At 59.9% G+C, this 14093-nt stretch overlaps 1 protein-coding gene and 1 long non-coding RNA gene across 13 annotated transcripts in view; one reads left to right on the plus strand and one right to left on the minus strand.

Moving 5' to 3' along the window:
* Positions 1-1342: 1342 nt before the first annotated feature.
* The window catches only part of RBFOX3 (RNA binding fox-1 homolog 3), a 440759-nt gene continuing 428008 nt past the window's right edge, over positions 1343-14093 (minus strand). For 3 of the 12 annotated variants that reach the window (XM_086356467.1, XM_086356468.1, XM_086356466.1), the window contains 8 exons: positions 13589-13681; positions 11967-12027; positions 8028-8081; positions 7625-7757; positions 6988-7168; positions 6008-6069; positions 5003-5081; positions 2541-3246 (listed from right to left, as the gene is read on the minus strand). In XM_086356467.1, the coding sequence (XP_086212593.1) occupies positions 3202-3246; positions 5003-5081; positions 6008-6069; positions 6988-7168; positions 7625-7757; positions 8028-8081; positions 11967-12027; positions 13589-13681 (708 nt within the window). In that variant the 3' untranslated portion in view covers positions 2541-3201. Of the gene's footprint in view, positions 1485-2540; positions 3247-5002; positions 5082-6007; positions 6070-6987; positions 7169-7624; positions 7758-8027; positions 8082-11966; positions 12028-13588; positions 13682-14093 lie in introns of those variants that run through there. The other 9 variants (XM_086356472.1, XM_086356471.1, XM_086356478.1 and 6 more) reach the window with 6 other exon arrangements.
* LOC147351188 (uncharacterized) lies at positions 4520-7365 on the plus strand. The gene is made up of 3 exons (XR_015147294.1): positions 4520-4618; positions 5986-6076; positions 6505-7365. It is a non-coding gene; the product is annotated as an uncharacterized LOC147351188 (long non-coding RNA).

A 14093-nucleotide genomic window follows, 5' to 3' on the forward strand; every position in this document is an offset into this window, starting at 1 on the left:
CCTCTCCCCTCTGTGCCCAGGGGGCCGGCCAATCAAAAAGAGTTGTCCTGGTTTGAAGAAAAATCTTTATTAATAATCTTAATAATAATAATACGGTTGATTTAAATGGTCACACCTTGGAAGCATACAGAATGATAAGAAAGGAAGCCTGGGGCCTGGCTGCAGTCCTGGGGGTGGGGGGTGGGGGGCGGGAGGGCGCAGGGCTGGTGGAGGGGGGTGGCGGTGGGGTGGTGGGGTGGAGCGGCTGCAAGAAAAGGGCCCAGAACAGCAGAGGGTAGAGGGGCCTGTACAGAGGACGAAGCCGGAGGCGGGGCGGGGCTATGTACACCGGGAATAGAAAAGGAGACTCATCTCAGTAGCTTCAGGAGCTGATGCTGAATATAAAGTGAGGTGTATTTTTTTTTCTTTTTTACCTTTTAAGTTTCATGAGACAGTGGAGCCATGTTGGGAGCCTACATCTTTTGTTCTTTTCTGCTGCTTCCCCGAGTCCAGCTCTCTCTGCCTGGCCAGGGGCTCCTCCCTGCTGCCCACTGTCTGCGGCCACCCTGGGACCTGATCTGGGAGCAGGGGAGAGGGCCACAGACCACCCAGGCCTTCCCCTACCCCCTCGCTCTCTCTGCTCGGACGTGCCGTCCAGACGCACAGCACCGTGACCCCGACCTCACCGTGCAGCCAGGTGCTGGCCAGTCCCGTCCCTCTGTTTCAGCTGCAGCGATGAGGCTGGCCTTCCCTCCCCTGGGCCAGACCCAGGGCCTCCTCCAGAAAGGGAACCAGAAACCCACCAGTCCGAGCCAAGTCCTCAGCCTTCAGGCCCCCACCCCCCGGCCGGGCAGCCGGAGCCCCCTGACGTGGAGGGGCCCTGGGTGCCCCGGAGCTCTGGAGAGACATCAGCCCTTGGTGTTGGGTTTGGAGCCCAGGGCTGCTGCTGGTCGTTCAGACAGTCTCCGGCGCTGCCAACTCCTCCTCCTCAGGTTTGCAGGACATGGGTGTTGGCGGCGAGGCAGGAGGGGTAGCTGGGGCCCAGAGCGGGAGACACGGGTGGGGGGGTGACCGGGCACAGCCGAAGCCCTGGGATGAGAAGCCGACCCCTCCCGCGCCCGTCCCTCCGCTGGCACCGTCGGTAGCCAAGGTCAAGTCCTGCTGGCTGCTCTTCCTGCTCGGGCCTGCAGCCTCTCGCCACTGGCCCCACGCTGCCCCGAGTGGGGCCCGGAAGGAAGACTTGGTAGAAAATGAGGCACCCCCCACCTCTCCACCCCCCATCTTCCTGCAGACTTGCTCCCTCGCTGCGGTGGGTGCGGCGGCTCGCGGGCTCACGGACTCGGACGTGGTGGATGCTTCTCGGTTTGGTTGTTGTTTTTGTTGCTTGGATTTGAACATCTTTTTTTTTTAATTTTGTTTTTTTGTTTTGTGATTTTTTTGTGTGTGATTTTTTTTGTTTTGTTTTTGCCCTTCATGGTCCAAGAAGGAAACGGCAGAAGCTTTCACTACAACAGAAACAGAAAGGCAGGGCTTGCAGTTCACAGAAGCAACTGCCGGGTGTGCTGTGGGGGAGGGGCGGCAGGCTCTGGGGCCCTGGGCGCCAGGTGGGTACGGGGAGGGCGCCCCACGCCGGCCCCACTCCCCATCCTGCATACGGGAATTGAATGCAAACCTCTGCCCTCCAGCAGGGAGAAAGGGAGGATGGTGGCAGGGATGGAAGAGCCACAGCCAGCTGGCAGAAGCTACTGGTGGACTCTGCTGAGCCCTGGGTGGGCAGGGCCTGGCTGCTGGGGCGGATGAGGGCAGAGGTCAGGGCATGGTGGGTGGATGGTGCTGCACGGGCCATGTCGGGGGGGTCTGGAATGAGGCAGCTGAGAGGGTGTTCAGGCAGTGGAGGTAAGCTGGCTGGGTACACTCTAGAGGCCTGCCCACCCACCAACCAGAAACCATGTGCTGGTGGAGTGGGTGGAGGCTCATGCCCTGGCTGGCGGGGACCTGCACCCTCTAGCTGGCTGTCCATACCCCCCAGAAGCCAGCTCTGGCACATAGGAGCCCAGGGCCTCCTTGGCCCGGCCACTTTCTCCTGTATCAGAGGCGACAGGGCCGCACATGAAGCTTCCAGAAGCTCCCCCAGCCGTCTCAGCTTTACCTGCAGGCCCCAGATCCCTGCAGCAGAGCTGAGCCCCGAACTTCTCCGGACAGGAGGTGGGTGCTAAGCACTGTCCTGCCAGAGGGGCTGGATGATGAGCACCACCTTTCCCTGCTCTCTCGCTCAGACTCCCCTTCCAGGAGGGTACCCGGAAAAGAACATTTCAAGCTTGGGGAAGGGAAGGCAGGGCTGACTCAAATACAGACCGGGGTGCCAGGCTGGCAGGGACCCCGTCTCCAGAGTGTGGACGGATTGGAAAGACTCACGAGTGTGGGGAGTGGGGCAGACAGGCTAAGAGAGGGCCCCCGGGCACTGCAGGGCTGGACCACTTTTAGACTCTTTCATTTCTTGTAACAGAGGCTAAGGAACCCCTGAGGCTGGTGTGGCTCCCCCACGACTTGTGACAACTTCAGCAGGAAACATCAGTCAGATTTAATCAGAATTGTGAGTTTAGCTGAATGGGGACAAGGAGGGCAGAGACAGCTACTCCTGCGATTAGCTGGCTGAAGATCAGGAGTGACCACTGTCGAGGCTGGGAACCCACCAAGTGGGGCAGACAGACAAGAGCCCCTCGCCGCCTGAACCCCAGGGGCAGGGGCAGGGCTGTGGTCAGACTGGCTGGGGTGGCTTCCTGGGGAGGCTGGACTGGTGTCTTCCTTGGGGCGGGGTGGGGACAGGTGACAGGAGAGTGGGCATGGCTCTCTCGGGCTCTATTGCTACTTCTTGAGAAGAGGTCTTCTAGTAGCCTAGCCCCTCCCACTCTGTGCGTCCTATACCTGAAATGGCTCAGGGCTGGGGGTGGGGTGGGGCACAACATCAACAGAGTCAAAATAGGAACCAAGGTTTCAGACATACAGGGGTGACCAGGGTCAAAGACACACACGCCATCGTGGGGGGAGACCAGCTGGCCGGAGGTAAAACCTATGGACTTAAAGAGTCGCGGAGGTCAGCGGCGCGTGTCGCTGACCGGGAGGGGCGCACTGTCCTCGGAGTGGCTGTGCCTGCTTTTGGACTGCTGGGTTTGGTGTGTACTAGGCAGTCAGAGTGAATGCTGTTAGGGGCTGGGCCTCTTGCTAGTAGGGGGTGAAGCGGCTGTACCCTCCTCGGCAGAGGCTAGCCTGCAACATCAAAGATGAAAAACAGCCAATCAGTACCGCCTTTCGGGAGGGGAGGGGGAAAGCAAAAAGAAAAAAAAAAAAAAAAGAAAAACAAAAAGAGAAACAGCTAAATCCCATCTTCTGCCCCCTCCCTTCCGTTCTGCCTTGGGGAGAATGGGCGCTGGTTGTCATGGCAGCCGGAGGGGCGCTGGGCCTATTTCCGATGTGGTTGGTGGCCTTGAGGTCAGAGAGGTGCTGGGGTCACCAGCCATGGAGCTTCTGGATAACGAGGTCTGAGATGTCTTTTGGGCACTTCGTTGGCTCAGGCCTGACCCTTCCCTGCCCGCTTCCTCCATCGGCTGTCATCTGGGGGAGGTCGGAGCAGAAGCCCCGCCTCCTCCAAGCCCATCGGGGCTGCGGGTGGGGGGCGGTGCAGGCCTCAGCCCCGCCAGGCACCGGAGGGGAGAGGGGCCTCTAGTCAGGGTTCCTGGGGCCTTGGCTCTATCAGGAAGGACTGTGTTTGCTCATCCAGCTCCAGGGGCCTTCTGGGGTCCCTGTGCCTCCTCTGTCCAGCCGGGAGGACAGGCCTTTGGCATGCTCTCTCCCGTGCCCCGGGGCTCCCCTGGGCCAGGGAGCCCTACACAGGAACCTCCTGCCCCACCCACCAGTTTCCCCAGAGAAAGGAATGGCCAGTGCCAGAGCAGAAAAGTTGCAGGGGGAAAAAAACCAAGAGAATCTTATAAAAATAAAAGAAAACATAAGAGGGAACCCTCTGTGAATTAACAAAAGCTTTTAGCTAACAGCTTCGCAGAGGGCCTGGCGATTCTGAAGCCAAGGAGTCTGCAAGCCAATTTCGGGGCCTTCATCCAGGAGTGGGCCTGGGCCTGCCCCCCAACCCAGAGGCCTGCGACCCATGGCTGCTTGGGATGTCTGAGGCTCATTAAAAATCAAAAAAAGATAAAACGAAAATTGGGAGGGAGTAATCAAGAACAAGGGAGATGAAAAAAAAAAAATCCATATTGTCTCTGAAGCTCCTCCCTCTTTACCCTGCCCAAAACGTTTTCATCTTTGATGCTGGATGCCAAGCTAGTTAAAAACCGACATTAATACCCCGGGGGGTCGGGGTGGGCCTGGAAGGTAGGTGTTCACTGGAAGCAGATTTTGGGGTACCGAGTGAGCTGGGCTGTATGTGTCAAGAGCTGGCCATACATACACACACACACAGACACACCGGCCCGCGCACCTCTGGGCCTCAGCAGGCCGTCAGAAGTGCGCCTCCTCCGCCCCCGCCGAAGCCCAGGGCAGAGGCCCCGCCTCCCCAGGAGAGACCTGCAGGCCCAGCTGGGAGCCATGGAGGGGTCACGGAGCAGGGGCGTGGGTGATGCGAGGAAAGGTAGAGCAAGGCGGTGACAACACAGAGGGCCTGTGGCACAGACACACCCACACAAGAGGAAGAGGAGGCCCTGCCTGCCTCTGGAGCCCCTGCCAGGAGGTTCTGTTGGGTTTTCCCAGTCCAGGGAATGGAAGGCCAGGATGCTCGGACTTCAGTTGCAGGGCTCAGCAAAGCGGGCCACACCAGAAGGTCTCCCAGACGACGTTACCGGGCAGCTGCCTGTCTGGGCGGGCCTGCCTCCCTCTGACTCCACGGAGCACAAGGGGCAAGTCCTGCCCAGCTCAGATCCAGGCCCGTCCTGCTAGGCACCAGGCCGAGGTCCGGGGCGTTTCCCTGAGGGCCTGCCCGCCCGCCCCAGCCTCAGCCCGGCCCGGGCCTCCTTACCATGGTTCCAATGCTATAGGTCGCCGCGGGGCCGATGGTGTGGTGGTAGGGGTCAGCAGCCGCGTAGACTCTGCCGTAACTGGGGAGATGAGCACAGGGAGGGGGGTGGGGGGGCGACAGGGCAGGTGAGGGTCTCCCACCTCCCTGGAGACAGCACCCCAAGGCCCTGCCCTCCCCTGCACACCCCCTCTTCCTCCTTCCTGCTGGTTTGGATGGAACATAGCCAGCCACCCTCTGAACACGTCCAGTGAGTGCTGACCACGAGCGCTGGCCTACTGTGCCCCAGACAAAACCCAGAGGCCAGATGCTAAGGGCGCCACCTGCCCCTGGAAGGGAGGGCCGAGGGGCCTTCAGTGCCGCTGGCAAGAGCAACAGCTGCCCTCCACGAAGTGCCCACTGGACGCCCAGCTCTGGAGCCTGTATGCTTCCCCAGGCTGCAGTCAGTGGCCGATAGGCCGAGTGCCCACAGGGAAAGGCATCAAGGCAGCCCCCACCCCAGGACTGGCCCTCAAGACAAGAGAGAACCCTCCTCGGGCCTCTGGATGTACTTGCAGCAGAGCACACACTCTGCCTTTCTTTCTCCGGGCTTAAGGGTCTCAGGCCTGGGAGCACTGAAAAGGGTCAGAGGTGTCCCAGGCAGAAACCAAGGCTCCTAATTACCCTCTCACTCGGGGCTCCAGAGCTCAGGGCGTTGGGAGGGGGTGGTGGTTAGGCCTCTAGGGCTGGGCATCAGAGGAACTGTCTGCTACCTAGAACTGGGGGGTCCCAAGGCCTCCTGTGCTGTGAAGGAAGGAAGTGATTACAGAAGTTTGGGGCTTGCTGGCTTGGGGTCTCCAAGCCCATGTAGACTTGCTCTCCTTTGTCCAGACTCTTATGTTCCTCCAGGGGGAAGCACTGCCAGGCCCGGAGTGGTGGGTAAGGCTTCTTGTCTGTTGCAGCCCAGCCCTGTGACCTGTCCATCTTCTCCTCCCCATCCCACCCAGCTCTCCACCCCTCCCCAGGTACCTGTCACTGTAGGCGGCTGCAGCTGCTGCTGGCTGAGCATATCTGTAGGCGGCATAGCCTCCCTGCAAGGTAAGGGTCGGGGGGAACACAGCACATGGGCTTAGTGGGGCAAACACAGCCTTTCAGCCTTCACCTTGGGCAGGTGAGGGATGGCTGGCGCACGCCTGAGAGCACCTGGCTTGTGGTCTAGTGGCATGGCTCAAAGTGGGGCAGGGTGTCCACACGCCTCCTTCATTCATTCATTCATTTATGTGTCCATTTGTGCATTCAACACACATGGGTGGGCACCAATAATCATATGTCTGGCTGTGTTCAAAGCTTTGGCACCCAGTAGATGTTCACAGACCTGCCACCAAGCCAGTGTACTGCCAACCTTGATGCTGATGGGCACGGAGAACCCATGGGTGACTCGGTGTTGGATGCTGGGATGGGTCAGGGGCAAAAGGCATTAACTCAGACCACATCTTAGCCCTGTTCAATGGATGGCTGAATTACAGGTGATCACCACCCAGGATGGCAGTGGGGGATGGGGGTTGTCAGCAAGGGCTCCGAGCTACAGGAAGCAGCAAGTGATGCCCCGTGAAAGAAGAGAGAAGGCAGGACTCCATCCAAGGGTCTGCCCTCGAGCTCCTACCTCCCAGTCATTCTCTGAGCCTCTGCAATGGATCTTGGGTGCCCGTTGGGGCTCACTCAGTGACCCCAATGTGGTTAGGGATACGGAAGAGCCACCCACGGCCCCCATCATACAACTGACACCTTGTGAAATGGAGAAGACACGCCCGGCTCATCGTGCTGCTGGGAATCCATTACTACTGCCACCCTGAGCGGGGACAACCCAGGTTTAGCTGAAGCTGACCTCCTGGGCTCCCAGGATGGGAGGGGTGGGGGGAGCGGGGCAGGGAGTGGGGGACACTGACTGTTCATTGAGACACATGAGATACCGGATTCATCTACCCTCCCACCCCTGGGGCTGCACTTACATAAATCTCAGCACCATAAAAGCCATCCTGATACACGACCCTGGAAGCAAACGGACAAGAAAGTGGTGGGAACGCTGGAGAGGTGGGGTAGGCCGGCTCCGGTGTCTGCTGAGGAGGGAGGGGGCAGGGTGCCAGCCCTGCCCATGGGACTGGCATTTTAACAAGCGTTTGCTCCAGTGCCCTGTTTTGGTATAACAATAGAGTAACACCCTTGCTGGTCAGCTCCTTTCTCCCGCAAACCCAGGGGCCCATCGGCCCACCTTGCTTACTTACCCTCCCCCTGCTCCACCCCAGGCAGCTGTACCCCCCTATTAGGGTCGGAGGGCCCCGGACCAGGGAGGGCTTAGAGAAGGCCCACTGAGCTCCGGGGCCAACCACGACCCATGAAAGCAATGGGCAAGGTGCTGGGGCTCTGAACGTCCCCCACATGCCAGTGACCCTGAGATCCCGGAGCAGGGTGGGGGTGGGGGTACTGATGTGAAGGCGACTGCAGTGTGAAGGTTGCGGTTCAAGCCCCACCCCCCGCCCCCGCGGTTCTGGAAAGGCTGCCTAGCCCCCCTGGCTGCACCACGCCTCCCTCCCCACGCCCCCTGGGCCTTTCTCCAAGCCTCCCTCCGTGTGCCCGCCTGGTACTCACGCTCCGTAAGTCGGGATGGGGGGCGGGGGCGGTGCAGCCCGGAACGTATTGTATACAGCCCGGCCCCGACCCCGTAGGTGCGCGCCCCTGTAGGCAACGGCTGTGCCGGTGGTGGGGTAGGGGAACCCCGTCACTGCAAGAAAGTGGGCCGGAGAGCAGACGGTGTGAGAGGGACAGCTAAGAGGAGAGGAGGAGGCGGGAGGGCGGGAAGCCTGACCACCGCTTCACCTGACCACACCTCCTATCCGGCCACGCCCAGCCCAGCCCCTGCCCGGCCCCGCCCCGCCCCTGCCCGGCCACGCCCCCTGCCTGGCCCCGCCCCTGGCCGCGTCCTCTTATGCAGGAAGATCTGACTACCCAACCAGGCCCTCCCCAAGCCCACGCCCCAGCTCCTAGCCTTTACCTGCATAGAATTCAGGTCCATAGACTGCCCCTACCACCGGATTTAGCTTCCAGCCTAGAAGAGAAGCAGAGAAACCCAATCACTATCTTCCTGATTCTCTCCCCACTTCACATTATGTCTGGGAACCCTGGAGACTCCAGGATAGGCCCCACTGGGACAGTCCCAGGCTGTGGCCGCTGCAGAGAACAGGCATGACCCCTCCTTCTGCAACCAGGGTAGACGGATGAGGCAGGAGCACAGACTCCAGGCCCCGCTTAGGAGGCTGCAGCCTCCCTGGCTGGGTGCCTTCTGCTCCTTAATAGGCACGCAGCCACTCCTGACCATCTGCCTAGTGTCTTGATTCTTTTCAAATTTTTGCCTTCCCCAGCCTGCCCCAGGCCTCCCCTGTCCTGGGGCACTGGCCACAGCAGCTTGGGGTCTGCACGTCTGCTGAAGAGCATTAACAGGGAAAGTGGAATGTGTTATTATGCAACCGTCTGTAGGTCGCAGCTGGGATAGGGGTGCTGGTGGTCTGGTGCTTTGGCGCCTGACAGCCCAGTCTCCTGGGAGCTGTATCATGCAGGTGCTTGGCTGCCTTCCAGGAGGGTCAGAAGGTGCCTGGCCTCAGCCATGGCGACCTCCTCCATCTCCTGCCCATGTCTGTCCTGGGCTGGAGCTCCTGGAGGGCTCCCTTCCCCAGGCTGAGTTTGCTCTCCTGTGTCTGTTTTTCCCCAAAGCAGCCGACGGCAGGGCTGCTGAGGGAAGAGGTGGGGAGGAAGAGCTTTGGGATTGGGGACAATAAGAAGGACAGCTAGCATTCCCTTTACCACATGCCAGACTGTTCTAGACCCACCCAACAAGGAAGGCGTCACCCTCACCCATCTTACAGATGAGCAAATAGAGGCTCACAGAGGCACGGCAGCCTCCAGTTACAGGGCTGGTGAGTGGCAGTGTGCGTCAGTCACTCAGTTGTGTCCAGCTCTTTTTTGACCCCATGGACTGTAGCCCGCCAGGCTCCTCTGTCTACGGGGATTCTCCAGGCAAGAATACTGGAGTGGGTTGCTATTTCCTTCTCCAGGGGATCTTCCCAACCCAGGGATCGAACTCCAGTCTCCTGCATTGCAGGCAGATTCTTTACCATCTGAGCCATCAGGGAAGCCCACACCAGCTCAGACCATGCTCCTGGCCACTCCCTGGGCCCCAGCCTCTTCCTCTCTGCAGGTGGGCTGGCTCCTCCTGGCTGGTCTTCCTCTCCTGTCAGATATCCAGGGCCAGGAGTGAAGGCCTGCTCCCACCTGAGGTCCCGGGGATGGAAACCAGTGGGCAGAAACTTCACCATCCCCAAGCGGTCAGGAAGTGAGTGCAGGGGGTGGTCAGCCTGTTTGACCAGGCCCAGCCTCTGGCCCCTTAGCTCTTGGAGTCTTTGCAGCATTCCCCCCAGGTCCAGCTCCACATCCCAAGCCCAGAGTCTGACAGCCCCACTGCTGGACTGACAGCCGAGAAGTGCACAGGACAGAGTTTCCGGGCCTTGTTCCTCCCAGGGCGGCCCGTTCTCCACACTTTTTGTGAGACTGCCATCTATGCCTGGTCCACCATCACATGACGTGCCTGAATGTTACTGTTGTGCTTCTGAAATCTTCTATAAATACCAGGTCAGGAGGGAAGAAATAGTTCATCTTCTGAGAAGACCTCCACTCCCAAGAACTGAGTCGTCATCTTTTTTTTTAATTATTTATTTTTGTGGCTTCGCTAGGTCTTCGTTGGTTTCCCTTGTGGCTCAGCTGATAAAACATCCTCCTTGCAATGAGGGAAAGACCTGGGGGTCAGGAAGATCCCCTGGAGAAGGGAAAGGCTACCCACTGTGGCCTGGAGAATTCCATGGACTGTACACTCCATGGGGTCGCAGAGTCGGCCGCGGCTGAGTGACTTTCACTTCAGGTCTTCGTTGCCGCGCCTGGGCTTTCTTTCCTTGCGGGAGAGCGGGGCCTACTCTCTAGTTTCTGTGTGCAGGCTTCTCACTGCAGTGGCTTTTCCTGTTGTGGAGCATGGGCTCTAGGGCTTCAGTAGTTGCTGCACATCGGCTCAGCAGTTGTGGCTCTTGGGCTCCAGAGCACAGGCTCAGTAGTTATGCACAGGCTTAGTTGCCCTGTGGCATCTCCCTGGACCACAGATCGAACTGGTATCCTCTGAATTGAAAGGTGGACTCAGCCACTGGACTACCCGGGAAGCTGGAACTGAGTCTTCTCAGTAAAAATCCAGAGTGGTGCAGAGTCCTTGAGCCACCTACCCCAGTCCAGTCCCCAGGTCCCATCCGGCACCTCCTCTGGTCCCTTCAGAGAGTCTGCACTTCTGCTTCGGATGGTCCTGGCACTTCCCTCTGCCAGTTCTGGAATCCTGCGTACCTCTGTTGCTCTGGCCCCAATTCACTGTCTGGGACCCCAGATGACAGAGGCAGCCTGACACCCACCTGGGTGGATCCTTTGTTTCTTTTGCAAATAGTAACACCCGGTCAAACCTGGAGAGTTTTGTTTCCTGCAGTGGAAACTTCTGCTCCTCTGACTGAACAATGAATTTGAGTCCTCCAGAGCATTAAGCAAAGTCAAGCCTTGGTCATCAGAGCCCATGAGCTGGGTCTCACAGCCACCTGTGGTTGCCACCAAAGTGGGCAGAGGTTTCTTCCTCTCTTCACTCTCTGTTGTTTAACTGGCTTCAGTTCTGTGACCATCCGTGCCAAGGATGCAGTCATTGAGGGATGGGTTCCCTCCTGAATCCCATGCTCCTTGGCACTCTCAGGTATGCCAGACAGCAGGGGCGTGTGGCTCTCAGGAGGGGCTGTGCAGCCCCCAGGGTCACCCTGACCCTGTAAACATGTCTATGGCTTTCCTTCCTGCAGTGAGAGCCAGGTCTCTAAAGTCACACCCAGTACGGGCTCAGCACAGGTGCAAAGCCTGGGAGCCTACAGAGTTTTAGAAAGAATTTGAGCTTTGTTATTCTCAAAAAAGCACACATGTATACCTATGGCTGATTCACATTGATGTATGACCCAAACCAACACAATATTGTAAAGCAATTATCCTTCAATTAAAAAAAAATCAGGATGGGAATGACAATAATCTCGTCTAAACGGAGTCTGGCCGAGCCCCAGCCCTACTCCAGGAGGTCAGGTGGTAGGTCTGCCCACAGTCCTGGCACAGGCCTTCTGTGCTGGCCTGCCCCCTGACTCCATGCACATCTGATCAGACCGGGACAAGCGAATCTTGGGGTGGCTTGGTCCACTCTTTCCTGCTGGGGGTTGGGGGGTGGGAAGCAAAGCCGGAAGACCCATACTGACGGAGTGAGGCTGCTGCTCCCTGGCAAGAGGTGCGAACTCAAAAAGGCCCCAACGAAGTGCCAGCTACACTCAAACTAGTTCCTTGCCCGGTGAAGTTAAGGCACAGGGTGGCCAGCCAAGAGCTGTCCCTTCACTGCTCCCAGCTGCCAGCATTTAGCATCGGCAGTTTCGTTTCAAAGACTGGTCACCTCTGCTTACAGTCAGGTCCAGGTAGGTATGGACAAGGCCGCTTGGCCAACTAGGCCTCAACCTTTCAGTGTTTCTAAGGCTGGGGGTTGGGGGAGGGCGACTGCCCATCTGTCATCACGCTCATTAAAATACTGAACACCTCTAGCCCGGGCTTCCCTCTGCGCTTAGAAAATAAGGAACAATCCAGGAAGTTGCCACCTTCCCCCTGTGCCTGAAGCCTGTCCTTGGCCTCTGGGTGCTGGACACCCCACGGGGGTCTCACCAGCTGTGTAGGAAAAGGGTGGTCCAAGGTCTCCCCTGCCTCACTGACCCACCCCCTTCAGACCACAGCAGAGCATGAGGGGGTGCTTAGCATCCTGGGAGGCCGGCCTCCAGTGGCCTGGGCCCCCTGTCCCCACTGGCAGCCCCTGCAGCCTCCCAGGGGTCCTGGGCCCCCTTACCGTTGGTGTAGGGGTTGGCAGTCTTCTTGTTGGTCATGACCCGGGCCGTGGCGTTATTGACCTGCCCGGAGAGAGAGAGGGAGAGGCTGAGGGGGGCGTTAGCCTGCAGGCCACTGGCCGCCTGGTCCCACTCTGAACTTCTCCTCTGTGGCCGCCTTGGAGGGGGCGGGGGGCTGGGGACGAGGCCCCCGGGGCTCCCAGGCGAGGCATGGTACAGCTTCTGCCACCAGCCTGGTCCCCCACCAACCACGGCCTGTGCTCTTCCCTCCCCGGGCACCCCGCCCTACCCGGGGGGCCGGAGCCACCACTGCTCCGCATGCTGCCCAGGTCCCCAGCCTCGGCTCAGACATCGTGTCCAGCGCCCCCGCCCGGCCCTTGCCCTTCACACGGCTGTCGCTACAGCCCAAGCTCAGCCTCTCTCTGGCAACCCACGGCCGTGGGAGCAGCTGACTGGTGGACTCTCCACAAAGTGCTCTCAGCTCAGCTAGCAGACCGGCCCCTAAGACTTCTCTGCTGTGGGCAGCTGCTGAGGCCTTCCTAGTCGTGGGCACCAGGATAGCCACCCCTCTCTGTGGGGGCTGCACCCCTTCCCTCAAGGCCAGCAGAGAGTTTTCCTAAGGTGGGGCATACATGCCTGTTAAGGGGGGCAAGGCCAATGTGGGAGGACTAGGTGGGCACCAAGTGGGTCCTACTGTCCAGACATCTAAGGCCCTGGTCGGGCTGCCCAGAGGGCCAGGCTGGGGTGTAGGAAGGAAGGGGAGAGCCTCTGCGGAGGGAGCAGAGAGCAGGTGGGGAACTTGAGGGCGGCGTCCGGGCCGTACTGCCTCCCCCCAAGTCCCTGTGAGCCCCAGGGGCCTGGGGCCACAGCCTCGAGTATTGCCGGACACTGAGCTGGAGCCCAGCCTCGGTCAGTGCCTGTAGCATTTGTTCCGCTTCTGGAAGCCTCCCCCACCCCCAAGCCTTCCACCGCCCTTCCTATGGCTCTGCACTGGCCACTGAGCCCTCCTCTGTGGCCGCCCTCACTGCTGAGCCTGTCTGGGAAGCCCAGCTCCCAGCCATCAGAACCACAGCACTGAGCAGGGTGCACACGGGCCCGGGGAAGCTGGCTTAGTGTCAGGAGGACCCTGCCTCCTCTCCCCTCTGCTCCTCTGGGCTGGATCCATCCCTCTGCCATGGCTGCACCTTGCTGCCCACTCTCTGGGGGATGAAGGCAAAGGGCAGATGGCAGGATGGGGCAGCGTGGGGAGGGGGCAAATGGGGCAACCGTTGTTCCTTGGTGAGAGTGGCCGGGGGGATGGTTAATGATCCCCTGCCAACTAGGGGCAGACTGGGCTGGCTGAGGTCCTTGGAGCTGCCAAGCCTCAGAGAGATGACTTCTGGGGCTTCTCCAGCCCCATGGGAAGGAGAGGGAGGGCACAGGGTGCGGGGCCCTTTGGTGAGCCTGAGATCGAGACCCAAGAGGGGCGGCAGGTGGTGGGCTCAGTTCCAGCCTCAGCGTGGCCCCGCCCCGGGGACCCTGGCCCGGCTCTCTGCAGGGCAGCGGCGGGGCTGGGTTGGGGGCCCCGGGGTGACCGGAGGCGGTTCTCAAGGGCGTCCCTGCTGCAGCACACTTATCTGAGCACCTCAATTTTCCGGCCCTCTACGATCGTCCCATTCAGCTTCTCCCGGGCTCGGTCAGCATCTGAGCTAGTTTCAAAAGTTACAAACCCAAAACCCTGTGAGCGGAGAAGGACAGACACGGAGAGAGAGACATAGGATGAGAAAAAGGAAAAAAAAAAGAGGTGTGCGGGGTGGGGGGGGCGTGGGTGGGAGGGGGCGGGGCGTGGGGCGGGGCGTGGGTGGGAGGGGGCGGGGCAATGGGGGTGGGTAGAGAGAGAGAGAGGGGTTGAGTCAGGTGAGTTGAAGGAGACTCAGAGGTCTGTCCTGGTACCACTGGCAGGATGCCCAGGAGGGGTACGGCCCCTGGCGGGGGCAGCTGCTGGCCTGGCCTGAGCCCGGCCTGAGCTGACCGCCTGGCACCTGAGGGGACAGGCCAAAGCTGAAAAAGAGATGCTGACCTGACCAGGGGCCAGAACTGTCGCCCTAAGCCCACCTGGGAAGTGGGGGTGCCCAAGGCTGGGCTTCTGA

The sequence above is a fragment of the Bos grunniens genome, chromosome 19 (assembly GCF_055505025.1).
Source record: "Bos grunniens cultivar Pamir isolate PY7600 chromosome 19, Bosgru_T2T1.0, whole genome shotgun sequence".
Lineage (NCBI taxonomy): Eukaryota > Metazoa > Chordata > Mammalia > Artiodactyla > Bovidae > Bos > Bos grunniens.